Below are 25,347 nucleotides of genomic sequence, written 5' to 3'. Positions count from 1 at the left end.
GAATTATAAAAGCGGGCAACACAAAGTCCTGCATGGGTAAAATTAAATTTGGGCAATTTAGAAGTGTACCTGAAAATAATCAGACCCAGTGGTTGACGGAGAAAGATGGTCTGCATGATTAAAGGTTATTGGTTTCCTAATGATCCACTAGTAAACAAGAATATCCCTAAGGCTGTGATATTAAACAAGAGTAATGATTGTCCACTTGCAGCCATATTTAGAAGATTTTATATCTGCTCTTTCTGTTTTCTGCTGGTAGTTACAGCCTAGTCATCCTGTCTTCAAGGTAGGAAAAAGTAATTGGTATAATTTCTCATCATATCCGAAGGTCTGATGATAATGTGATATATAGAATATTGGGATAGAAACTACTGTAGCCATGCTAATCTTTACAGTTTCTCCCCCAGTATTGATATTTTGAGTTTTAAAGTGGAAAATTTCATTTCTGCATCTTCTGAAATCTTTTTGTAAAGAAAATCAGCTTTTCTTGAAGGAGGGGAATATCCTTACTAAAGTCTCAAAGGGTTTTTCTCTCTCTGAAAAGGTTATGTTTAATTTGTTTAGATATTTTAAATCAAGAGCTAAGGAATGCCTATGAACTTTTAAGACAAAAATCAGCCTCAAAGTCTTGGATCAGACTGACAAATGTGAAGACTCTGTATTCCCATGATACAAAAGCATTGCACAGTAAAACTTTTTTAAAACTTATCTGTGTAGAGTTTTTAAAATAAAGATTTTAAAAAAAGGAATAAATTATCAGATTAGAATGAAAGTAACACACCAACACATTCATCAATCATGAATTCATTCAGGCAATTCATTCATCTGTTCTGAGATGCAGGTCTTTTTCACAGTTCAATACCTTTGAGATCAGGATGGGCTTCACAAACTGGAATGTCACGATTTCTTTAACAGACCTTATTGTCTTTCTCAGTACTACAAAATATGATGGTGTGTCTTGCAATCAGTGCTGTCTTACAGTCGATGAAATGAGCATTAATTTTTAAAAGCTCTTCAGTGCTAATGCTGAAATGGAAACTGGCAAATTGCATTAGGAATCTACCATCCCCTCTTGATTAAGACTTTTCTTATAATTACAATTAGAGCAGCAGGGTTGTGGTGTCATTCTGAAGTGTCCTTCAAGTGTTTAATGGAGAAATGTGGCAAATGTGTAGCTTGTGTTCTCTGAGAAATTAAGGAAGCCAAATGTGGTCAGTGAGGAGAACTAGAGTCACTGTCGTCTTTTATGCTTTCCTTGTATTTTGTTTTTATTTGAAGCATGAGCATTGATATTGTATTGTTTGAAGACAGACTTCTCACCCACACCCTCACTGACCTAGTACAAAAGACTGCATCATATTAGTACCATATTTAAAACTGGGATCACAAATTCACATTCACAGTAGCTATGCTACATTGTCTAAGAGAAATTCTACTTTGTGGTTTTGGTTTTGGTTTTGCTTGAGTTAGGGTAATTATCTCTGTTTCTTTATTTATGAGTATCTGCCTAAAAGATTTATTGGGACATATCAGAGGTATTTTGTGTAAAATGCTTAGCCAAGAGCTAAGCTTTCAACTGGGGGTGATTTTGTACCCCATGGGACATTTGGGAATATCTAGAGACAGTTTTGTTTGTCACAACTTGGGGGATAAGGGGGACCGCAACTAGTATCTAGTGAGTACAAACTAGAGATACTGCTAAAATTTCTACAATGCACAGAACAGCCCCCACAAAAAAAATGAATTATTTAATTGAGAAACCCCAGTATACTAGCATATACTGCATGGTAGTATAGAAATCGTAGCATATAGTAAGTGCTTAGTAAAAGTTTGTATTATTATTGTTATTATTATTACTTATAAAAGTTGGTTTACATAGTTATTTTTCAAACTGATTGCTGCTTTAATGTCATCACCATAATTTCAGCAGCAATACCGGAAGAAAGTATATAAAACTCTTTCTGTGTTTTCAAGTATATATTATGATTTCCTAAACATCAAAAGTTCCATGGAGATTCTTTTCCTCTATGGAAATAAGCATCCGGTTCCACTTTTAAGCTGGTGAGTTCTGCATACTAGCATTGCACAGTGGGGAGTAGACAGAGATGAAACATAGCTCCCAGCTCAGCAGTTCGGATGAAAAACATCTACTTTCAAACCTTCACGAATAGACTGTGACGGTGGGAAGATGGCTGTGGGGGGAACACATTAATAGAGGCCATTCAGATGTTTTTATCTGCAAACTAACTAAAGAGTGTACTGAACATGACAAATAAAAAAAAAAAAAAAACTTTTTACACACATATACACATACCACCACCATCCCTGCCTCCAGGGTCACACAGAGGTCTTTCTGATGCTGTTTTATTCATGGGGTGTCTGCACAAATCTCTCAGTTCCAATCAAGCCTGGCTGGCTCTGTATGCGAACTGTTGCCTCCCTTGAGACAGCACGGGAAGAAAAGTTGAGCACAGAAAACCAACTCTGGTGCAGTGCACCTCATTGTCAGCAAAGATTACTGTGAATGTATTATTTAGAAAGGCAGGTTTGTACCTTGCTGTGAGCATTTAAGTCATGTAGAAACTTCTGAATGTGTTATTTCAAATCTGGCTTCGACATTATGAAAATCAGAAGCCAGAATGACATACTGTGTAATAGAACCTTCCTCTATCTTAATCTGTCTTTTGAAAAATTATCAAACATTATAGAAAGTGATTTTTTAAATGTTGGATACTTAAGGCTCTTTGTACCGTGCCTTCGTTGAACCGTAAGTAATTTATTCAATGACAATAGCATCAAAAAGAGGTTTTCTTTATTTAGTAGCCTGAAGAGTTTTATACATTCTAAAAGTCTTTAATATGTTTTCATTTTTCCTTAGGTTATTAAAACATTGTAAGATTTTGCATATTTTTAAGCCCTATACCAAACTCCAATTTGTTTATAATATTCTTCCTATATTTCCATTTGGATATATTTTTCCAGAAATGTGCTCTTTTATGTTTAAGACCCCAATTTGAAATAGTCAAAAGACTTTTTGGTTTTAGTTTGTTGATGATGATGATAATGTTTGAACATTTTTGTCATTTATGGGGTAACTCTACCATGTTACAGTTCATTCTTTTCTAGTGTAAGCAATGTGAAATATTATTCATGTAGCTCTAATGAGCATTAAATAGCCATTCTCTCTAGATATGATCATCACTTGTGTTCAGGAACCCTCCCATTACACCCAGGACATAATGACTTTAAAAGTCTGGTTTCTTGTGGGTCACAAATTCATTCAATCCAATTAATACAATTGAACCCAAACAATAGTAGCTGTGTTGATCCAAAAAGTTTTCTTCTGTTCAACTAGCTTCAATGTGAACATATGGTCCTCTTCTCTGGCATAGATTTATCTGAAACAATATGATTTCCCAAGCTACCTTCTAAATATCATTACCTGTTTTCTTAAAATCTGAAATGGAGGAAAATTAACATTCAGCAGAATCCATTTGGGTATGATTCTTGATAGTAAATTTCCGTTATTAGCCTCAGAGAAAGTTGAATGCATCTACAGGTTATTTGGAAAATACTTTTTTTCAAGTTTGAAAGAGCATGATTCTATTCTTTAAGAAGAATTCCTCTTAGGAGTGTGGCTTTAATGTATGTTAAGCTTGTTTTCTCAACACCAGACCAATAAATGGAGGCTGAGTATCACAGAAATTTGAAAACAATTTTTAATAGCTAAGAGTAATAATATGCCATTCTTTCCAAATGTTGCCTTTAGTTTCTGACTGTCAAAATCTTAATTAAGAAAATAATTCTTGGGTTGGCCATAATTGAGATTATGAAACCTAGAAATGAGGAAACCATTAAAAATTAATTTAGAGGAAAGTTAATTGCAGATTTAATACGGTGTTTTGCAACTTGGTCAACAAAATGGTCAACATGATTAACAATATTTTTCAAGGGCTGAAAACATTAAACTCGAGGAAATGTTTTTTCCTGTCAGCTTTTTATTCTTCATATATTCATCTGAGGTTGTAAATAGATACAAATTCTTTAGTGAATTCCGTGGTTAAAAAAATATTTCTTATCTCCAGGAATAGGAACAAGAAAAGGAAGAGACTGGAGAAAATAATTCTACTTAGAAGGTCCTAAAATATTCAGTGGTTTGCTCTCCTTGGGTTGTATTTTTAATCTGCCAAGAAATTCTTCCTGTACAACACTGTCTCTCCAGTTTTCATGAATCTGAAGTCCTCCAGGATAGAAATCATTGCAACTTTCATTTCTCATGGCAGCACCATTTCTAGGTTGTGCTAAATGTTTCATAATGATTTCTATCAACCTCTTCAGTCCTTCAAGAATTTCATTAACTTGAGGGATTCCTCCAAACTCGAGCAATTTCCTCACTCTCTAGCGTGGATAAGATAAGCAGTGAGTTTCCAGGTTTAGGACATGCTCTGGGATCCCTTTCATTGCAAATTAGAAAGCGATGTGATAGCTATGAAAGTCATTGGATTAGGAGGGCATTCCCCTCCTCTGTGACCCTCGACACCCCCCGCCCCCCAAAAATAAATGAGCCGAAGCTCCCACTTACGTCCTCTGTCTTCTTAGTGCTCTGTGTCCTGTGGCCGAGGCGTACAGCAGAGGCATGTGGGCTGTCAGATTGGAACACACAAAATAGCCAGAGAGACCGGGTGCAACCCGTACACCAGACCAGAGTCGGAACGCGACTGCCAAGGCCCACGGTGTCCTCTCTATACTTGGAGGGCAGAGGAATGGCAAGAAGTAAGTAGAGCCACAAAGGGGTACCTGTCAGGCATTTTACGTGCGCGCCCCTTGCTATGATCACTTTCGGTCCCTATAAAGCCAGAGAAGTCATCGAGCACAGTTACAGTGCTGGCTCTTTCCCAAAAGGTTCACTGTCAGACTCGAGCGTTTGCTCCAGCAAAGGTGGGAGAACTTTTCGTTTTTAAGCAATTTCCAAGTCTGTCTGTGTTCCTGAGTGTTCCCAGTCTGGCCGCCTCGGGGGGGGGGAAAAAAAAAAGCCATGGGCCAAATGCATACAGATAACTTTGACAGAAGGAGGGGGGAGATAGAAGGAATATTTTAAATATGTGTCTCCAGGGTTGGTCATTCTGTATTCCTTTAAATAGCCACAGGGCAGACTTCAGGTAGAACGTACTCTATATTTTTCCTCTTTCTGTGACTTTGGCTGTCAGGTAGAAGATGGGCATTCATGTGCAACCTTGATTAATTAGTGAAAGATTTCTAACATTAGAAAAAAAAAAAAAAAAGGATGGTATCTGAAGAAACTGCTCTGTTGATGGTTGATGCAGAAATGGACAAGACTTGCTGTTTTCCTGGCTTCAAGTTAATGTTTGCTTAAAGAAAACACTATGTCCATGGAGAAAAGTTTGGCCAGGGAGGTTTTGTAGGAGGTAACCTCTGTTTCCAGAACAGAAGATTAAATTGTAGAAAAGAAGGAAGGAATTAGAAAGAAAAGCATATCCATTGATGCTGGCATGAAAAACACAATGTGTGCTGTTTGAGGTGCAGAGATAATGAAAAATAAGACAGAAAATTCCCCACCAGAAAGAGCTTTCCAGAACATAAGGAAAGGGTATGGTTTGGGGAAAAGTTAGACTGTACCCCTGACACTGTGCTGGGTACTTTTAGTTCACTTCACTTCATCTTTTTAACCACCAGGTGAGGTGAGTGTTATTATTATCGTCATCCCATTTTGCAGGTGAAAAAACTGAGGTTCAGAGAGTCTATATCATTTGTCCAAGTGTCACATACCTAGCACCTAGCTAGTAGAAGAAGCAAGAGTTGATGCTAAATTTATTCTCTTAAACCAGTGTAAAGTACTAGAATGACATTCTTTTTTTTTTATCCTTTAAGTTCTCGGTTATATGTGCAGAATGTGCGGGTTTGTTACATACATATACATGTGCTATGGTTTACTGCGTCCATCTCCCCATCATCTACATTAGGTATTTCTGCTAATGCTGTCCCCCCTCATCCTCCCGTCTCTCTGCTATCCCTCCTTAGCACGCCCACCCCTGGACAGGCCCCATGTGTGATGCTCCCCTCCCTGTGTCCGCGTGTTCTCGTTGTAGAGCTGCATTCTTTACCCTGTTGGGATTCAGCCACCCAGCCCGGTCTTCCCCCTTCCCTTGCCTCCTCATGGATTACTTCCATTGTTTGCAGTAATTTCTTTTCTTAGGAAACTCACCCTCTCCATCTACTCAGTCTTGTTGTTTTCTTTCTTTACTTTTTTATTCCCACCAGACAGTGGCAGGGAAGAATGCCTAAAGCAGTTATATTTCAGCTTAACAGCACTTGAGCCACACGAGTTATTTGGAACCCTAGAGACTATAAAATTCTACAAACTTGGTTCATATCCCAGCACCACACATTAGCCAAGGGACTTAGAACAAGGATTCTTGGTTTCTGTGAGCCCCGGATTATCCATCTGTAGAATGGGGATAAAGTAACTTTGCAGAGCTGTTCTGAGAAAACTGGAGATAATAGTGTTATCTATGATCAATTATGGTTTGGGGATTGGCCATGTCAGATATAGAAGGAAGAGGAGACTCCCTCATCTCTCTCTCTCCCCCACAGTGTGACCTCTTGATTCTCTTTGTGATCCTGTTTCAGACTTACCGTGACTTGCTCTCTCCCTCTCCGTCTTTTGTGTCATGCTAACTCAACCCTGCTCTCAGGAGCAGAAAGTGAGAGTGTTCAAAAATGAATATAAGCTGACTGCTCGCACTTTAGCCAGCTTTTGAAAATGCTAGAGCCAATCACGAAAATGTACGCTCTGTTTACAATTCCTTCTGCATCCCAAAGAATGGAAAAACCTTGCCACATATGCACTAAGGAAATGCTGCTTCTCCGATCTCGCAAAATATGCCTACAATTTACTTCTTTGCATGTGCTGCGCAGATGGAACTTTTTTATACTTCACTCAAATATTGTGGTTAAATTCTGTATAAGAATAGAAGGCTTCAGGAGATAGTCTGGCCTGGGCCTCTATTTAAGAAGTTTACTAGAGGTTTGCCATTTTCACAAAGAGAAAAGACTCTGTGAGTCATGAGAAAAGTAGACTCTAATAGTCATCCTCCTGGGAACACGCTTTCTCATCTGCCTTCACCCAAAGTGGAGAGTCTAAGGAAGGAATACCGGGGTGGTGAGAGTGGATGGAATATGAGATACTCCTGTGATATTCCTATGGTATTCTACAGAAGGCCTGTCATTGGCAGAGTGAGGCCCAGGGCAGCTGGAGGCTGGGAGAAGCCCCACCAAAAGTTTTTATGTTTTCTAAGTATGCAAGGCCTACTGACAGCCTGCTCAGAATGTCTCCACAGCAGCAGCAAGGCTGAGAGTGAAGGATGACAGTAACTGGGCAATTATCTTAATTGATCAAATCAGGAAAAGGGTGACCATGCCTCCTGTTTGCCTGGGGTAGTCCTCAGGTAATTATTAATTATTCCTACTTTTGTGATCAAAAGTGCCTTTGTTCAGCAGTAACAAGTGGGTGGTCACTTGTTAATACAGCATCCTTCAGGCTCCCCAAAGTCACGGCCCTCACCTCCTTCCTTGCTCCCACCTCCTCTCGCATCCATTTATTCGGCTACCATTTTGCCTGCTATCCACTGATGCAGGTACACGTTTCCACTTTTCTCCCACATCAGTGATGCCTTGACCTGAGGTCAGAGGTGTGCCACAGGGCAGCCTCTCCGCCCACTGAATGGGATGTGCGGGAGCCCCCCATTACAGGAAACACCCTTCTTTCTTAGCAGTGGTTGGCCGTCACCTCAGAGCTTGTCTGCTTCTTGAATGCACACTTTCCCTTTTGCTTCCCCTCTGCGGACCATTAAATCTCCCAGTTTGTTGGCAAGGTGTATTTCATGTTAGGCCTGTGGCATATGGCACTGTCCTCTTTTTGAGAAATAATCCAGGCATCTGCATTGGGAAGCACAGTTTCTGCACCCTTACCATGGCATGGTCATCAGGGATGTTCTGTACAGCCACACAGGTTGTACACTGCACAACCCTGAGGGGTGCCATTTTTATAGGCTATAATGTGAGGAGCATCCCCTAGAGTTGTAGAGTACAATGGCCCTGATACTGACGATACAAAAAATAATAAAGTTTGTTCTTTACTAAGCTACAAACCAGGCACTATGTTGAATGTTTTCACATGAAGTACCTCACCTAGCCCTTTCCATAACTCTCTGATGTAGTATCTATATTTTTATCATCATTTAATAGGGGCAACTTGGGGCTTAGGTAGCTTAATTTATCAATGATCATGTGTTCAGTAAATAATATGGCTGGAATTTAAAGGCCAGAAGCTTGACCTCTGGCACCTGTACTTTGAATCATTATCTTCACTAATCCCATGCCAACATAAAATAATTTGCCTAAAGCGAATTACTTTATTTTCCTCTCAATGACTTGCCAAGTCTCTTACTGGAGAGTTGCTATCAAAGTGCATTCCCTTTCCTGGGTTATAATACCAGCCCCTTTTAAGAATGAGATTCTCAGTCCAGTTGGCTATCAGACCTTAAGCCATGTTACTGGCAGAGTATTGATGATGTTGGGGCCTCTCAGTGGACTTCCCCTATTCATCATGAAGCCCATTGATTGTGCAGGGGAGAGGGGCATTAGGGTACCTTTCCAATGCCATGAGAGCAGAGCCTAGACTTTCAGGTATAGGGCAAAATAATTGGACAAGAGAAAAATGCTCTGTCCACACTTCCATGTCTCATTTTGTTTACACTCTAGAAACAACATGTTGTAAGCAAAATTCTGTTCAGCAAGTGGCTCTGAAAAGTTGACTTTGAATTTCTAGAGTTCACTTAGCTCATCTGCAAAATGGGAATTATATGGCAGACTTTGCTCAAGGGTCACAGTGAGGATTTGGTGAGATGGCAAGAGGGATTCGACACAGTGCCTAGCACATTTTAGGCCTTCCCAAAATAGACGTCTCTTGAGTACAGTGGCCTTCGGATGGAGGCTTGTGGTGATGACAGCAGTTCAACTCGGCCTGCGCTTTTTGACATTGGGCTTCTAATACCACCATTAGCTTCAGATGAGTAATTTGTCCTCGTAGTGGTCAGCTTTAGCCACTTTAGAATTATAATGAGGCTGTTTGGGAGAAAAAAAAATTTTAAGCATTTTTAATTCTTTTGAAAATTATTATCACAAAGGATTTACCTGTTCGTAATATTACAATCTGACATAAGAAATGCACTTAGAGCAGCAGAGGTCCTTTTGATCAAAGTTGAGTTGTGATTGTATGGGGCTCTGAATCTGCAGCATTGAGGAAATGATCTCACAGGTCCTGCACGTGTTCCTAGTCCCCTTTACCTGGAATACTTTCTTCCCCTGTGGTACCTCTTCATCATAAGGCCACCTTGCTCCCACCCTCACCTCAGTCACCCTTTCTCATTCTTCAGGTCTCAACCAAGATGTCACTTCCTCTCAGAAGCCTCTGCCAATCACACCGCCCCACTAAATCTGAGTCAGATGCTCCTCCACTCAGCTCTTTACAGTACCCTCAAATTACTGTACTCCGGTAGTTAGCATCCAGAATCCTCGTTGCCTGTTTTCCTCATCTATGTTATCAGTTATTTAAGGTCAGGAAGCTTGTTCACCAGAATCTTCTCTATCATTTAACATGGTACATACAACATCAAAGACACCTGTTGAATGAATGAATCTGTGAATAAATGGAGGGACAAAAAAATGGATGGGTGGAAGAAAATAAAGGAAGGGAGGGAGAAAGGAATGAGGGAATAATGGAAGCAAAGAGGGAAGGAGGGAGCGAGAGAGAAAGGAAGGAAGGAAGGAAAGAAAGAAAGATGGAGACATAGGGCAGTGCCTGCTAATTGATGGACTTTCATCTTTCACTCTGTAGAATAAAGACATTCTAAAAAGACTTTTAGAACAGTCAGCAGGCTAGACCCAGTGGCTCATGCCTGTAATCCCAGAACTTTGGGAGGCCAAATATGTGAGGATCATTGAGCCCCAGAGTTTGAGACCAGCCTGAGCAACATAGTGAGACTGTATATCTACAAAAAAATAGAAAAAATTAGCCGGGTATGGTGGCATGCACCTGTAGCCCCAGCTACTTGGGAGGCTGAGGTGGGAGGATTGCTTAAGCTCAGGAGGTCAAGGCTGCAGTGAGCCATGATCAGGCCACTGCTCCAGTCTGGGTGACAGAGTAAGACCCTATCTCAAAAAAAAATTTAAAAAAAAAAGCACAGTCAAGCAAATCTGTTTTTTCTGTAAGAACAGCTGTTTTAGTTTCTTGTCACAATGCCACGGACAAGCTGTGTTCAGGTATGTCTGAACCCTGCAGAACTGCTCACCTCATTGCTATTTGGTCCAATATAGGGGCTTGGGCCACTCTGACACATATTGGATTCTGAGGACTTTTACTGAGATCAGCTGTAGAATGATTCCCAAGTTCATCTCCTTAACACAGAAGTTAGAAATGAGCAGCAGGTCCTTGGTCAGTTGATTTAAAAGATTTTTCTGAAGTTAACAGTAGGGAATGAGCAGGTTTTGATGTGTGCACAGAGCCAGATACAAACTTTTTATTGCTCATTTTATTAATTTATTTAACCAACGTTTATCAATCTCTTGGAAAGTTACAGGCATTAGACATTAGGGATGGTCTAAAAATCTCAAAGCACAAGTCATCTGCTCTGAAAACCCCAAACTGCTGTGGTCATTCTCCTCCCCTGCTTCTTCACCCATGGTGTTTCGCACCTCCAACCACCATGCATGCTGAGCCCCTCCTGAAAATGTCCTCTTCCCTTCCCTGCCCAGTGAACTGATGTCCTCCGTTATTCCTCCTGCTCATCTGCTGCTACCTGGGCCCCCGCTTTGCAGCATCACAGGAATTGCTCCATTGTTTTTCCTCTTCTCTCCCTGGTGGCTTCTTACTCAATAATAAACTCTGTTACAAAAACCACATCTGCTTACAAAACTGCATAAGGTAGCCCTACGTGTTAAACCCCAGGGGTCACCAGTTAGCCAGCTGAGCTAAAGCATGAGACCTCAAGCTGAGAATAGCTGCCACCCTGGGTGCCCTAACAGGGAGAGAAGCACAATAGGAAGCCATGGGGGTTGCTTCCCAGTGCCTAGCATAGACCTTGGTTCATTGTAAAATACTGACAGAATGAATGAATGAATGACTTCAAAGTTACAAAGTGTCTCCATCGCATTATTTCTCCCTCCTTCTCCCCACCCCCACCCCCACCCTCAGCAGATATATACTATTTGGGAGCAAAAATGTCTAAATTCTATACACCTGACTTTAAAATGAGCTTTGAAGTAAGGACTGCTTTGCTTTTTTTGTTGTTGCCGGTTAAAGCAATGGTAGATAAACTGATTTGTCATTGCTGCTTCTCATGACATAAAAACCCTGGAACCCTGTGGTTCTGTGAGTTGCCGTCCATACACTGTGCAACAGTGGTAACCTGGCACTAGAGCTGACAAGGTCTTTCATCCATGGAGAAAATCAACAACCTTAAAAGATAGGGCCTGTGAACATCAGGTGATTTTCTTCCCTCCGTGCAATGCAAAAGATACATTTGAAAGTAAATGATTATAATCTTTAAGGACAATTTCTACCCATTGCATTAAATGATCCTTTTTAGATCATCACTCTGGGGCCAACCTACCTGGCTGAATAAAATACCACCTTCAGGGTTTACCTTAGGTTTTCCTCACCTGCCAATTTGGAAAAGTTCTTTTCCCCCTGTTAATTTCAGCACATTTAAAGGTACATGGAGCTTGCACAGCAACAGGCACGCTGCCCAATTTAGTCCAGCACTGTGATTATTTTCTTTCTGAATTATAGTATGTGATGAAATGCAAGGAGGCTGGTGGTATTACTTTTGATAGATAATTTTCTAAAAGCCATACTGAAATTAGAGAAAACCTTTTATAAATTAAAATGAGGCAGATTGATCTTTCCAACAGTTTTTTTTAGAAAGTTCTAGATCACATTCCAGGACAGGGAAAAAGAGTCATAAGTCATGGAGGGTTGCGGAGGAAGCCAAATTACAAAAAGCTGATAAAACCTGATAGCCTGGGCTAGATTTGTTTTATTATTGCCCAGCCCCCATACCCTAGTTAGGATTTAAGATTCCAGGAAAAAAAAACTCTTGCCATGTGATTTTCAGAACTGCTGTTGACTAATTAGGAAGCACTGGGCAAGTCACTTATTTACTTAGTTTAATTTTTAATTTTGTAAAAGTTATGTTCAAAGTAAATTTTCCCAGCTCTCTTTTCCACTGCTGGCAAAATAGTTTTATGGTAGTTAACCATTCTTCAAGACTCAGAGAGAAACGCTTAACAAGCATAAAGTATTTAGAAATCATTGTATTTCTGCTCTGAACTGTTACTTATTGACGCAGATTAAAGCCTTGTGGATTAGTGAAAACAAGAGAGGATACTGGGATACTGAAAGGTTTAGTCCAGGTTTAGCTGTGCAATAATTAGGATCTTCTCTGAGTCACCTAAGTCCTAATTTTCTAAGGAATTGCTTTTTCTATGAGTAGTTAAGTATCTGCATATATTGACACTTCGAAGATTAACTTTTTCTTTTTTTTTGAACATTCAGTGGCTCTCTAACTCAATTTTTCAATGATGAAAAAAAAAATGTTATCACTTTGCAGTAGTTCCAGGCATACTCTAGGGAAATAGAAAACCCCAAAACCACTGAGCAAGGGTTGAGCTAGGGACCTAAGCTCAGCCAGCCTCCTACACTAATTTGAAGTGATTCTGCTCCTCTGTGCTCACCTCACAGTGGTTTCAAGTTATGCTTATGCTCCAGAAAAATGAGGAGTGACTTCACATTCTAGATACGGAGGTTTGCTCCCAAGCAGCAGCGATTTTAAGTTAAGTTTGCAAGTGACAGGGGGTTACCAAGACATGCCAGCATATCCCTCTGCTTCCAAAAGGAACAGGACAGCTCATGAAAGACACGGGGCATACTATATGACCCAGCAATTCCACTCCCAGTTATATATACCCCAAAGAATGGAAAATAGGTGTTCAAATGTGTACACAAATGTTCATAGTGGGAGTATTCACAATAGCCAAAATAGAAACAACCCATATGTCCATCAACTGAGGGATGGATAAACAGCATGTGGTATATGCATACAATGGAATATTATTCAGCCTTAAAAAGGAATGAACTACTGATAACATGCTGCAATGCAAAAGAACCTTGAAAACATTAAGGGAGAGAAGTCAGGTAATAAAGGCCACATATTGGATGATTCCATAAATATGAAATACCCAGAATAGGCAAATCTACAGAGACAAAAAGCAAATTGATGGCTGCTAGGGGCTGTGGGAAGGAATAAATGGGGGGTGACTGCTTAACAGGTACAGGGCTTCCTTTTGCAGTGATGAAATATTCTAAAATCAGATGGGGTGAAGATTGCATAACATTGCAATGTACCAAATGCCACTGAATTGTACACTTATTATCGATAAAATGGTGAATTTTATATTATGTGTATTTTATCACCAAAAAAAAAAAAAAAAAGATATGGGGCATATCATAGAAGACATTTCTGAGTGAAGCTGAATCCCAAACACGAATACCTTTGAGGTAAGGCAGGTGATAAAAGGAAAAGAGAGGTGGTTTCTATGGTTCTCTGTAAAGAGATTAAAATCAGACATTTTAAAAGACAGTGTGCTAGCTGGGCATGAAGGCTCATGCCTGTAATCCCAGCACTTTGGGAGGCCAAGGAAGATGGATCCCTTGAACCAGGAGTTCAAGACCAACCTGGGCAACATACATAGTGAGACTCATCTCTGCAAAAAAAAAAAAAAAAAAAAAAAAAAAAAAAAAAAATTAGCTGGGCATGGCGGCTCATGCCTGTAGTCCCAGCTACTTGGGACTAAAATGTGAGAGGATGGGTTGAGCCAGGGAAGTTGAGGCTATAGCAAACTGTGATCACACCACTGTACTCCAGCCTGAGTAACAGAGGGAGACTTTGTCTCAAAGAAAAAACAAAGAAGAAAAGGAAAGACAGCATGCTAGCAACACCGCAAAAAAACACAGTTGTTAGATAAGCTTGTTGCCAACAGGGTATTCAATTTGCCCTGCCCTAAAAGAAACCATAGCCGTCCTTGGCAGAGGTTTCAGTTAGCTCACTGGGGCTTCCCGATGTAGTCTAGATCTTGAAATGTTGAGTGACACAGAGGCTTTAGATAAAATATGCTTTGGGTGACTTTTAGCAACGCAGAGCACTAAGGTTAAACTTCAGGGATGGGTTTGCTATGGGTTAAAGCAAAACAAGTAAGAATCTGTGGACAGTATAGAGATTATCCCACAATGAAACCTACCACTTGCTCTGTAATCATCCTTTGGCTTATGAGAATAAACATATCTGTCCCATTTCCCTCACAAAGAGATATGTGACTTGGGACAAGTTACTTAGGCTCTCCAAGTCCCGGTTTCTTCATCTGGAAAATGGAATTACAGTAATTGTTCAATCTCGCTACCTAGCTAGCTTCTTTATTGTCTGCCTTTGCTACCAACATATTAGATCCTCTCTGAGAACAGGGAATGTGCCATCTGTGTCCACTCTTGTTCACTCAGGACCGATCGCAGGGTCTGACACCTAGTAGGAACTTGGTGAACGTTTGCAGGATGATGTGGGATGAGGGCAGTTCCCCTGGAGAAGAAAAGGCTCCTGGGGCTGCAGGAAAGCCCTGTTCAAGGAGCTGGAGGAGATTTCTTGTGAGAGCTGAAACTTTTCTTTATGCTTCTCTGGAATAGAAAATGAGGAGAAGGGCCTGGAACATACAAAGAGATTTACTTAGTTCTGTGTTATGAGATGAGATGGTTGCCTGGGCAGGTACCGATGTCCCCGACCCTGGAGGCATTTAGACACCAGTTCGGTAACCATTTGCCTGTAAGTGTTAAAGCAAGTCACTTGTGAGTAGGTGCTTGTAGTAAATAGGATTTAAGGTCCTTTCTAAACTGAGGCCGACTCATTTATACTTTCCTTCCTCCCTTCAGAGAGCCAGGTGGTGAACGACAGGAACAGTGTTGTTAGATAACTGGGGTAAAATGAGGGGTTCTCTGGCTATCTCTGCCTTCAGGGCTCTCATGATCTTAAAGGCTATGTACACAGGTAAACACATAATTGCAGTCATAGGAGATGAGGAACCATCGTTTATTCTTCCCTTTTGCTTGACTTTAACAGTGCACCAAGACCTGCGGCGAAGGCTCCCGGTTCCGCAAGGTGGTGTGCATGGATGACAACAAGAGCGAGGTGCACAGTGTGCGCTGTGACGTGAGCAAGCGGCCTGCGGACCGAGAGAGCTGCAGTTTGCAACCCTGCGAGTACGTCTGGATCACAGGAGAATGGTCAGAGGTACCATCCTGGGGACCCCGTAACCGTCTTCAGCTCAGCCATGGCCTGGGAGCGGCAGAGGGATGAGTGCGGGAATGTAGGAGACTTGAGCCTACCCCCCAGTTCTGCCACGGTGAACTGTGTGTTCTCTGACAAGTCCTCAGCCTGCCCAAACTCAAGTTCCTTCATGCAAAGTGGGAGAGATGTATAAGATGGCCTCTAGGCCCCTTCAGGTCCACATTCTGCAATTCACCTTGATGTCCTATTGGCATAAAGAAGGAATTACGGCAGGGGCTGCAAACTCATGGGATGCTTTTAGGTGCCTGAAGACAGTTAAATACAAGAAAATTTTGTAGTGCCAGGGAGACAACAGGGAGAGGTGGGGACTGTGACAAACGGGCACATGCTGTGTGAAGGAAGCAGAATCTCTTTCCTCCAGCTGAGGCCATGCAGAAATGTGGTCTAGTGTTACCAGACCTGATGTTTCAAGAGAGGCTAAAACTCTGATTAGCTTGTGAGATTTCCTAACTTGAAAACGGGGGCTCAAATTTTTGGTTTTAAAACACTGTAAGGGGTAAACAAAGCACTTTCATGAACCAGATATATTTTGCCTGTTTAACAAACAGCTTCCGAGGAATGAAATAATTTTCTATAATATCCAAAGTATCTCAAGTACCATTTGTTTCATATATCCTTCTGTACACAATGTTTATCCAGACCCTTTTTATTGGTAATAAACCAATAGTAATAATAGCATGATTATATTATTTTCAAACATCACAGTATGTTCATATCTGTATGAGAGATCTGTAGCATTCAAACCAGTTGTCATTTGCCCAGATAATTTAGAGATTTGAAAGGGAGGCATCTGGACTCATGGTGAAAGTACTGAACATTGTTAGGTAATATGATTGCTGCCGCTGGGTCTCTTCAAAGTTTGACAGGGCAGCAATTTTATATGTTAATTAGATGAATATTTGCATTTAGATGATGTGTGTGTTAGGTGTTGAATTGCTTCCTGCACTAAAGCTGATCCCAGAGTCTTTTCTATTATCTCTCCCTAGCCTTTATTCCTGGGAGTTTTGTCCTTCGAGGGGACATTTGGCAGTCTCTGGAGACTTTTTTGGTTGTGACAACTGGGGAAAGGGGATTCTACTGGCCAGAGTTGGAAGGTGGAGACCAGGGCGGGGCTCAATATCCTACATTGAACAGGGAAACCTTCACAATACAGAATTATCTGGCCCAAATGTCAGTGGTGCTGAGGTTCAGAAACCCTGTTCGACCCCCGACCCTGCATCTTCTGGGTATGCCCTGAATAGTACTATACACCCTTAGAGAGTGAAGAGGAGACATGGTTCTGGTCTTTAGGAAATTGATTTGCTCTTGGCCAGTTAGGAACATGTGAAATCCAAATGAGTGTTCAGAATAGTTCTTGCCGTTGGGTTTGAGGCACAGGTTCCAACCCATCCAGAACCCAACGCAGGGGGATCTCACCATTCACCGGGCCAAGCTGACATTTTATCTTAGCTTATCTCTTATGTAGCACTTTTATTATGCTAACAGAGTTTTGATCTTTTTCTAGGACTTGAATCATACAACTCCTATAGCTTTCATATAACTGTAACTCCCAAAAGATGAGACAGGGAGAAGATTGAAAAAAAAAAAGGAAGCCTTCCATATTTCTGTAAATTCGCAGGTGCATTATGAATTGAAAAGTCAGTAAATTTATGGGCAACAGCTAGAGGGTTGGAAACAGTGCTTAGCACAGAGAGAAGGACCACAGGGAAGGGAGCCTGCATGAAGGGAAGAGGTGCCAAAAGGGACTGGCACCAGCATTCTCTCTAGAAAAGAAGACATGCCTTCTCTCTGGGACCTCTATTACCTGGAGCGTTCTTTATGTTTTTCCCTGAGCTCTGCTCCACCTGAATTTGAGGAAGCCCAAGCTAGACTGGCAAAGAAGAGCTCTGTCAGTCTTGATTGACACATGCATTTTCCTAGCAGGGCCTGAAGTGTACAGCTCATGCAGGGAGCCCACATTCTTATTGTTTTATTTTGCTTTGCTGCTATTTTCAATTTAGAAAAGTAATACATGCTCATGTGGAACCAAGCACATACACCAAGGCATGCAGAGTCTACAGTATGAGCTTCTCTCTCCAGAGAGAAGCTTCTTAATACTTCATAGCTCTGCTCTGAAATGGTTTAAGGAAAACAGCAGCAGTCAACATTTTCACAATGCTGATATCAGCTAGCTGAGAGCATCTGTTCTTGCCAGCTTCTTTTTAGAGATGTGATGGCATCTGCATTTAGCCTGACCATATTTGGGGCTCAGTTCCATCAGCAAATGCCTGACTCCCACTGGAATCCCCACACAAATAACCAGGGGGCTGCTTTTGCTCCCGGTTTGTGGGGTTCAAGGGTATCATTCCTTGCCTCTCTCAAACACACAGTCTTGTTTAAGTTAGTATGGACTGATGTCAATGCATGCAAGCACTGGGTTAGAAACTGAGATACCGCCGGGTGTGGTGGCTCACGCCTGTAATCCCAGCACTTTAGGAGGCTGAGGCGGGTGGATCACAAGGTCAAGAGATCGAGACCATTCTGGTCAACATGGTGAAACCCTGTCTCTACTAAAAATACAAAAAATTAGATGGGCATGGTGGCGCGTGCCTGTAATCCCAGCCACTCAGGAGGCTGAGGCAGGAGAATTGCCTTAACCCAGGAGGCGGAGGTTGCGGTGAGCCGAGACCACGCCATTGCACTCCAGCCTGGGTAACAAGAGCGAAACTCCGTCTCAAAATAATAATAATAATAAATAAAAAAGAAATTTACTTAAAAAAAAAAAAAAAGAAAAGAAAAGAAACTGAGATACCCACAGCTTGGACAGAGTTTATTAGCCATCTGCATGAAACACTCCGGGCTGGCCTTACATTTCCCTGGCCTAGTGTCAACTTGGCCTTCAGACATTTGAACAGCAGCAGCCAAAGAAGGAAGAAATGTACGCAGAGCATTTCTATGTCTCGAGCCAACTGGAAGAGAAGGCCCAGGGATGCTCTGCATGCCTCTGGCTGGGCTTGTTCTCTCCTATCTCTGGGGTTTCTTCAAGGAGAAACTTTTCCCTGGAAGAGTTGTAGTAGATAAAAACCATGTGACTAAAAGCAACAGGAAACATTAGGGCAGAGCGGACACTGTGGCTTCTAACTGCCCTTGATAATTGGTGAAAGCTGTGGTCCCTCATCCCAGAAAAAGCATAATATACCCCATGTGGCATACTGTTTTGGGCAGTTTATCCCACCCTTGCCCAAGAACCCTAAGTCTAGAGAATAACTGGCACTCTACCCCAATTTTATGAAGCATGTTTACAAAAGATGACCAGTTATTTGATGCTGCTGCTAAAAATACCATCAAAACTAAATTAATTGTAACTCAGTTTTATTTTTTAAATAGAAAATGATAAAAAGAAAAAAAAAACTTAGCTAAGGAGGTTGAAAGTTGGGACACTAGTAAGATGTTTATTTCTTCTCCATTTCTGTGTTGGTTGAGTATGTTTAACTGCTGTAGAGTTAGGATAAAAGAATATAGATGAGGGCATGATACAGAGCAAGAGATAGGAAAGAAGAAAGGAAACATGCCAGTCAAGATCTATAACCTAGCCGGGTGTGGTGGCACACACCTGTAATCCCAACTACTTGGGAGGCTGAGGCACTAGAATCACTTGATCCTGGGAGGTGGAGGTTGCAGTGAGCCAAGATCATGCCACTGCACTCCAGCCTGGACAACAGAGTAAGGCACTGTCTTTAAAAAAAAAAAAAAAAAAAAAAAAAAAAAAAAAAAAAAAAAAAAAAATCTATGGTCAGGGAGAGAGAAGAGAGAAGGAAATTAAGTGGAGGGCAGGTAGGAAAGCAAACAGCACCAAGTAGGGAGGAAAACAGTCCCAGAGTCCCCTTTGGCTCAGTGCTTGTATTTCACACTCAAATTGCTGACTCATGGGTCAGCTGCTGGATCCTCTTCCCCTCCCAATTTGTTGGTCATCGTAGGTTTAGAAAAGGGCACTTTGCCAACCTGCGAAGTTGGGCTGAAGATGCAAACTGAATGAATGACAGCTGGAGCACCTCCCCCTCCTCCTCCCCTCGAAACCCCCAGAAGGGGCTTGAGGCACCCCCACCTGCAGTAGGGGCCCAGAAGATGCCAGTGGAAGCATCAGATCCCGGAGGCACCCTGTAGGGTTGCCTGTCTCCTGTGTGCTCAGGGCCTGCCACTTGAAATGAATAAATAAGCTAATGAAGTGGCAGCTTTCTGCAGCATAGTCATACGGTCAGTGCTTGGTGTGGAGGTCAGGGGCCTATTGTGGGCTGCCCCCAGGAACTCCTCGAACCTCTCCTCTCAACCCCTGTCTTCACAGTGCTCAGTGACCTGTGGAAAAGGCTACAAACAAAGGCTTGTCTCGTGCAGCGAGATTTACACCGGGAAGGAGAATTATGAGTACAGCTACCAAACCACTGTCAACTGCCCAGGCACACAGCCCCCCAGTGTCCACCCCTGCTACCTGAGGGAGTGCCCTGTCTCGGCCACCTGGAGAGTTGGAAACTGGGGGAGCGTAAGTAGAAGGCTGAGTGCTCAAATCTGAAAGCCCTTGGATCTCAACCCCGTGACTTAAACGTGTCCTGCCTAACCCGCTCTCCTGAGTAACTCTACTTCCAGGAGACACCCTGGAGTTAGCAAGCTGAAATGGTTTGACAGGGATCAAAGGGACCTCTTTCTGTTCAGACATGTGGCTTGGTGCTTGAAACGTGGGCTCTGAAGCCACACAGTCTGGATCTGAACCCTGGTTCCGCCACTTCCCAAGTGAACAACCTTGGGCAAGTTTGCATAAGTTTTGTTTCTCAGTTTCCTCATCTGCCGAACAGGTAGTTGTGAAGATGAAATGAGTTTATGCAGGCTGAGCATCCCTAATCCATAAATCCAAAATGTTATAAAATCCAAACACTTTTAGTGCTAATTTGACACTCTAATGAAATACTTCTTGGAGCATCTCAGGTTTCAGATGTTCAGATTAGGGATATCCAACTAGTAACAATGCAGATATTCCGAAATCTGAAAAATATCTGGAATGTAAAATACTTCCGGTCCCCAGCACTTCCAATAAGGAATACTCAGAAGGGATATTCAGCCTGTATATACAAAGCACTTAGGTTATAATGGCAACTGTTTTATTTAATATTTTATTGCAAATAATTTTTTTTAAGTACTTAAAATCTGACACTTCATCAGAGTTATAGAAGGACTAGTTATTGTTGCTTATGTTGTTAAGACATCTTCATGTTCTATGTAAGAAATACTTCATTGCATTGGGGTACAACAAGGCAGAATATTTTGAATTGGGACTGCCCTGGAAGATTGTCACAACTCCCTGGCTCTGGACCAGGCAGCTCTCAGTCTTGAAAAGTGAGCAGGCAAAATGTGTGCGAAGAGTTGAAAGCAGTTAGGATTTCAATCCTGGCTCCGCTGTGACCTTGAACAAATTCCTTAATATTCGAGCCCCAATCTCCCACCTGTAAAATAGGATAATGATAATACTATCTCATAGGGCTACTGTGAGGCTTAAATGAAAAAATTGTCTGTGTGTGTATGTGTGTGTAGATATTTATAAAATTACACATAGTTTTATACATACATATAAGTGTTTTATACATATATATGTTTTTATAAATACATGAATATGAATCTATAAGGCTTAGCAAAGAGACTGGCCCAAAGTAAGTGCTCAGTAAATGCAGCTATTTATATTCAGCGACGCAGGGTCTGAAGTGACACCCTGTACATGATGATGTCAGTGCTGAGCTCCACCAGAAGCCTGTGCCTCCCACATTCCATAGGTATACCACTGACTCTGATTTGTCTTACAGTGCTCAGTGTCTTGTGGCGTTGGAGTAATGCAGAGATCCGTGCAATGTTTAACCAATGAGGACCAACCCAGCCACCTATGCCACACTGATCTGAAGCCAGAAGAACGAAAAACCTGCCGTAATACCTATAACTGTAAGTTGGCCAACTGAAGTTATCTTTCTTTAGCATGAAGAACAGGCTCTCTTTGTTCATTTGATTGGCTGCCCTTTTTAGAAATATAGAATTTTTAATGAAGAAATCATTCCCTTTGCTAAAAAGTTTTAGTGTGAACAATGTCATTCATTCTGTAGGTAGATAATTCACATCTCAGAGTGTCACACCCTATTTTTTGTGATTTCTGTTTTCTAGGTGAGTTACCCCAGAATTGCAAGGAGGTAAAAAGGCTCAAAGGTGCCAGTGAAGATGGTGAATATTTCCTGATCATTAGAGGAAAGCTTCTGAAGGTGAATGTCAGATACCAGGCATTATTTCAAGAATATTTTTAGAGTGAGTGATCACTGCTCTCATCACCTCATTTCTGAACCACTCTTCATGGGTTATTTCTGGTCTTTCAGATATTCTGCGCAGGGATGCACTCTGACCACCCCAAAGAATATGTGACACTGGTGCATGGGGACTCTGAGAATTTCTCCGAGGTGTATGGGCACAGGTAGGAGAGCCACGCTCAGAAGATTCCAGAGGCCTGGAGATCCCTGCAAATGCTTTCCCATCTTTACCAGAACATTCTCTCTGTAATTTAGGTTACACAACCCAACGGAATGTCCCTATAACGGGAGCCGACGCGATGACTGCCAATGTCGGAAGGATTATACGGCGGCTGGATTTTCCAGTTTTCAGAAAATCAGAATAGACCTGACTAGTATGCAGATAATAAGTAAGTTAGCGAGGTGTCCTGTGGGAACGTGTGCATTTTTCTCTGCATTCAGACAGCCAGCACGTCTTGCATGTTGGCTGATGGGGAGGTGCCGAGGGTATGGAGAGGAAGAAGACTGGGAGCTGACACTGCAATACGGACAATACTGAGCAGAGTTTGTCCTTTTTGTTCGATGCTGTATTCCCAGTGTCTGGAGAGTGGCTGGCACAAGGCAGGCGCTCGCTCTGATTTGTAATGAATGAATTAAATGAATGAATGAAGTACATAAAGTACATGGAAGAAGCACCATTGAAATGTGGGAGGTGCTCTCTCTGATTTGTAATGAATGAATGGAATGAATGAATGGAGTAGATGAAAAAAGCACCATTGAAATGTGAAAGGTCAGGGCAGCATTCCAGAAAATATGACATCGAAATGGAGACCTCAAGGTCAAGTTAAGGTTGGTCAGGCACAGGGGTCAGTGTAGGAAAGGCAGAGGTGGTAGCAGAAGTTTTCAAAGTAGAATAAACAGCAGATACAAAACCCCAAAGCTAAGAAATTCATGGGCAACATTCACCACCCCCCACCCCAGCTGTCAGCAGTGCAGTGTACATGCTTACACGGGCGTAAAACTAATTTTAGCCAATTGTCAATTTGCAGAAGAAAAATGGAACACAGAATTACCTTTTCTAAACTAGCCTGTGCGTGGGCTGATTTCATACTCTCACCAACACTGCACCTCTCTTGGGGACATTAATCATAGGAGTGGTTAAGGACAGCTAAAATACCTCAACATGTTCCCTTGAATAAAGGAAAAACAGAAATAATCATTAATTTTTCCTCATTAACATTTTACCCATAGTATTGCTTTGCTTTTCTTTTGAGATGGTTTAAACGTGATTTGTACCAAGATACTTTACATTTCCTTCAACTAGACTGATAAGGGTCTGCAGTTTCTCCACTTAAAAAAAAAAACCCCAGCTAAGACTCAAGGGTTCTACATGCTGAAGCAGGCAAGGGCCCCTTTCCTTGCAGAATGGAGCACTGCGATTTCCCTCTCACCAAAATGTAGTGAACTGCAGAAAGATTAAGGCCATTCCTGAAAGACGAGGCAGAAAGATGAAACCTGCCTCTGGTCTCCAGTCTCCCTGGCAGACAGCTTTTGCAGGATTCTCAGTTTAACTCCTCCCTTTCCATGTGCAGGGCTCACCTCAGGAGCTACCATAGGGGTTAACAACATGCACTTAGGGTTGGCCTTGTATTTATTGGCTCTTTAAAAAATAAAAAATTATAGGCTAGCCCCAAACTTGAGAAACTGCCATTAATAATTTCAAGATGGGGGTTCTAATTGCTCCACATTTTGGCAATAATAGTGCCTAGGCCATGGGAGGACAGAGGAAACCTCAGGGAATTGCTCCTAAGTAGCTGAAAATGCTTGCTCTTCTGGCTTATTTCCCCCTGGCCTGAAGCCTGCGATGCAGGATAACAGGAGGTTCTCAACCAGCCAATTACACTACATTTAAGCGAGGTGATTCACTTATTTATTTATGTAGGAATCAATTCCAAAGTCATTTGAAACCCCCTTTTTGACTTCCGTACTAGGGGGAGACAGACAGGCAGGGCTGATGAAGCCCAGGGAACGAAGCTCTCAGAACCACAAATATAATGAGGAAAAAGCAAGCGAACATCTGGACCCATTTGCTCACTAATACTTCATATTGCTCCTTTCTCTCTCATTTCCTCTTCTTCTTCTTCCCTCCTGTCTCCTTGTTAATGTCCTGTTCCTTCCTTGCCTTTCTCCCGCTCTTACCCTCCCCTGCCCTTACCCCCTTCTCCACCCCACAGCCACTGACTTACAGTTTGCAAGGACAAGCGAAGGACACCCTGTCCCTTTTGCCACAGCCGGAGACTGCTACAGCGCTGCCAGGTGCCCACAGGTATGTCCTTGGTGCCTTTCCTCTTGCCAGGGATTCATCTCCTACCTTCCCCAGGGACACCCTCATTTGCATCTGCTCCTGGGAATGTGATTAGAACAGTTGCTCTGGAGGGCAATTTGGCCACCTCTATCAAGAGCCTCACGAATGCTCTAAAGTCTAATCTCGTAATTCAGCTCCTGAAAGTGGGTCCTAAGGAAATGATCGCAGCTACATGCCTAACTTCTGCATTCAACGAAATGCATCAACTTAAAAACAAATTAGATTTTGGGTGGCAAGGGCTTGGTTAAACAAATTATGATGGTTATAAAAAATGACTATTATACAGTCAGCAGAGTGCTAGCAAATATTTAATGACTGACTCTTCCAAAAAAAAAAAAAAAAGGCCCTATTTTGTTACATTTGTCAATTGCCATGGTGTAAATATTCTCCCCGTAGTTGATTTCAAGCTGTCGCCATTATGTCGCTAAATGGAGGGCTAGGAAGAATGCAGACAATTGACTCTCAAAAGCCAGTTCAAGTGAGTGCCATTTATGAATCTGAATATTGCATGGTATATAAAAATGCTTATGAGATTAGGCAGAAAAAAAGATACAAAACAGTACATGCAGTATGATCCCATGTGTGTTTTCTTTTAACATATAAATAGAAAAAAAGTCTGCAAGAACTTTTTCAAAATATTAGTGGGGTGTATTGGTAAGTTTAACTTTGCCAGGTTTCCTAAGTTTTTCAAAATAAGCATGAAACCAATTTTTTTAAAGAATTAAATGTTGGACCTAGAGATCTCAAAATTTTGAACACTTACCTGGGTTTCCTTTGATTCCTTAATAGTAGTCAGAAATGGCTCTAGAATCGTCTTTGTGATAAATCAGCTGACATTTCTTGAGTGCTCACTTTGTGCCCAGCATCATCCTTTTCACTGGAGACTCACATTCATCCCTTTAGGAATTTATAGCCGATTGGAGAGCATGACAATGAATACCAATGAGATAATAATATATTCTAGAAATCCTCCGGGACCGAGGCTTGGGTCTCTGTGGATGTCATTGACTCAACCTGTTACCCCTTCTTCAGATCTACAAAGTTTGCAAATGTTCCGGCCAGAAGTGCAAAGTCATCATCTTCTGCCTGGATGGCTTTTCAGCAGAGCTGCCCAGCAGCAATCTTTCTGCCCATTCTGTGGTTTTACACTTTCTTGCCTGAGAAAGGCGTGGCAAGTTTTAACTTGCCTTTTGAAACATGCTGTCATAATCAGCCCAGGCTA

The 25,347-nt window shown here is 41.7% G+C and overlaps 1 protein-coding gene and 1 long non-coding RNA gene across 5 annotated transcripts in view; one reads left to right on the top strand and one right to left on the bottom strand.

The window, feature by feature from the left end:
* ADAMTS9 (ADAM metallopeptidase with thrombospondin type 1 motif 9) overlaps positions 1-25,347 on the top strand; it is a 207,846-nt gene that overhangs the window by 126,775 nt on the left and 55,724 nt on the right. For 3 of the 4 annotated variants that reach the window (XM_074404499.1, XM_074404500.1, XM_010350912.3), the window contains 8 exons: positions 4,600-4,773; positions 15,243-15,413; positions 19,792-19,986; positions 21,296-21,428; positions 21,645-21,739; positions 21,851-21,945; positions 22,037-22,170; positions 23,995-24,086. In XM_074404499.1, coding sequence (XP_074260600.1) covers positions 4,600-4,773; positions 15,243-15,413; positions 19,792-19,986; positions 21,296-21,428; positions 21,645-21,739; positions 21,851-21,945; positions 22,037-22,170; positions 23,995-24,086 — 1,089 coding nt within the window. The remainder of the gene's footprint in view (positions 1-4,599; positions 4,774-15,242; positions 15,414-19,791; positions 19,987-21,295; positions 21,429-21,644; positions 21,740-21,850; positions 21,946-22,036; positions 22,171-23,994; positions 24,087-25,347) is intronic. The other variant, XM_010350914.3, reaches the window with a different exon arrangement.
* On the bottom strand, positions 19,980-25,288 carry LOC141585383 (uncharacterized). The gene is made up of 4 exons (XR_012518808.1): positions 24,889-25,288; positions 24,007-24,164; positions 22,834-22,950; positions 19,980-20,941 (listed from the first exon to the last, which is right to left on the bottom strand). It is a non-coding gene; the product is annotated as an uncharacterized LOC141585383 (long non-coding RNA).

Source organism: Saimiri boliviensis, chromosome 8 (genome assembly GCF_048565385.1).
Source record: "Saimiri boliviensis isolate mSaiBol1 chromosome 8, mSaiBol1.pri, whole genome shotgun sequence".
Lineage (NCBI taxonomy): Eukaryota > Metazoa > Chordata > Mammalia > Primates > Cebidae > Saimiri > Saimiri boliviensis.
The sequence above is the reverse complement of the archived record's forward strand: the minus strand, read 5'-3'. Positions and strand labels throughout refer to the sequence as shown.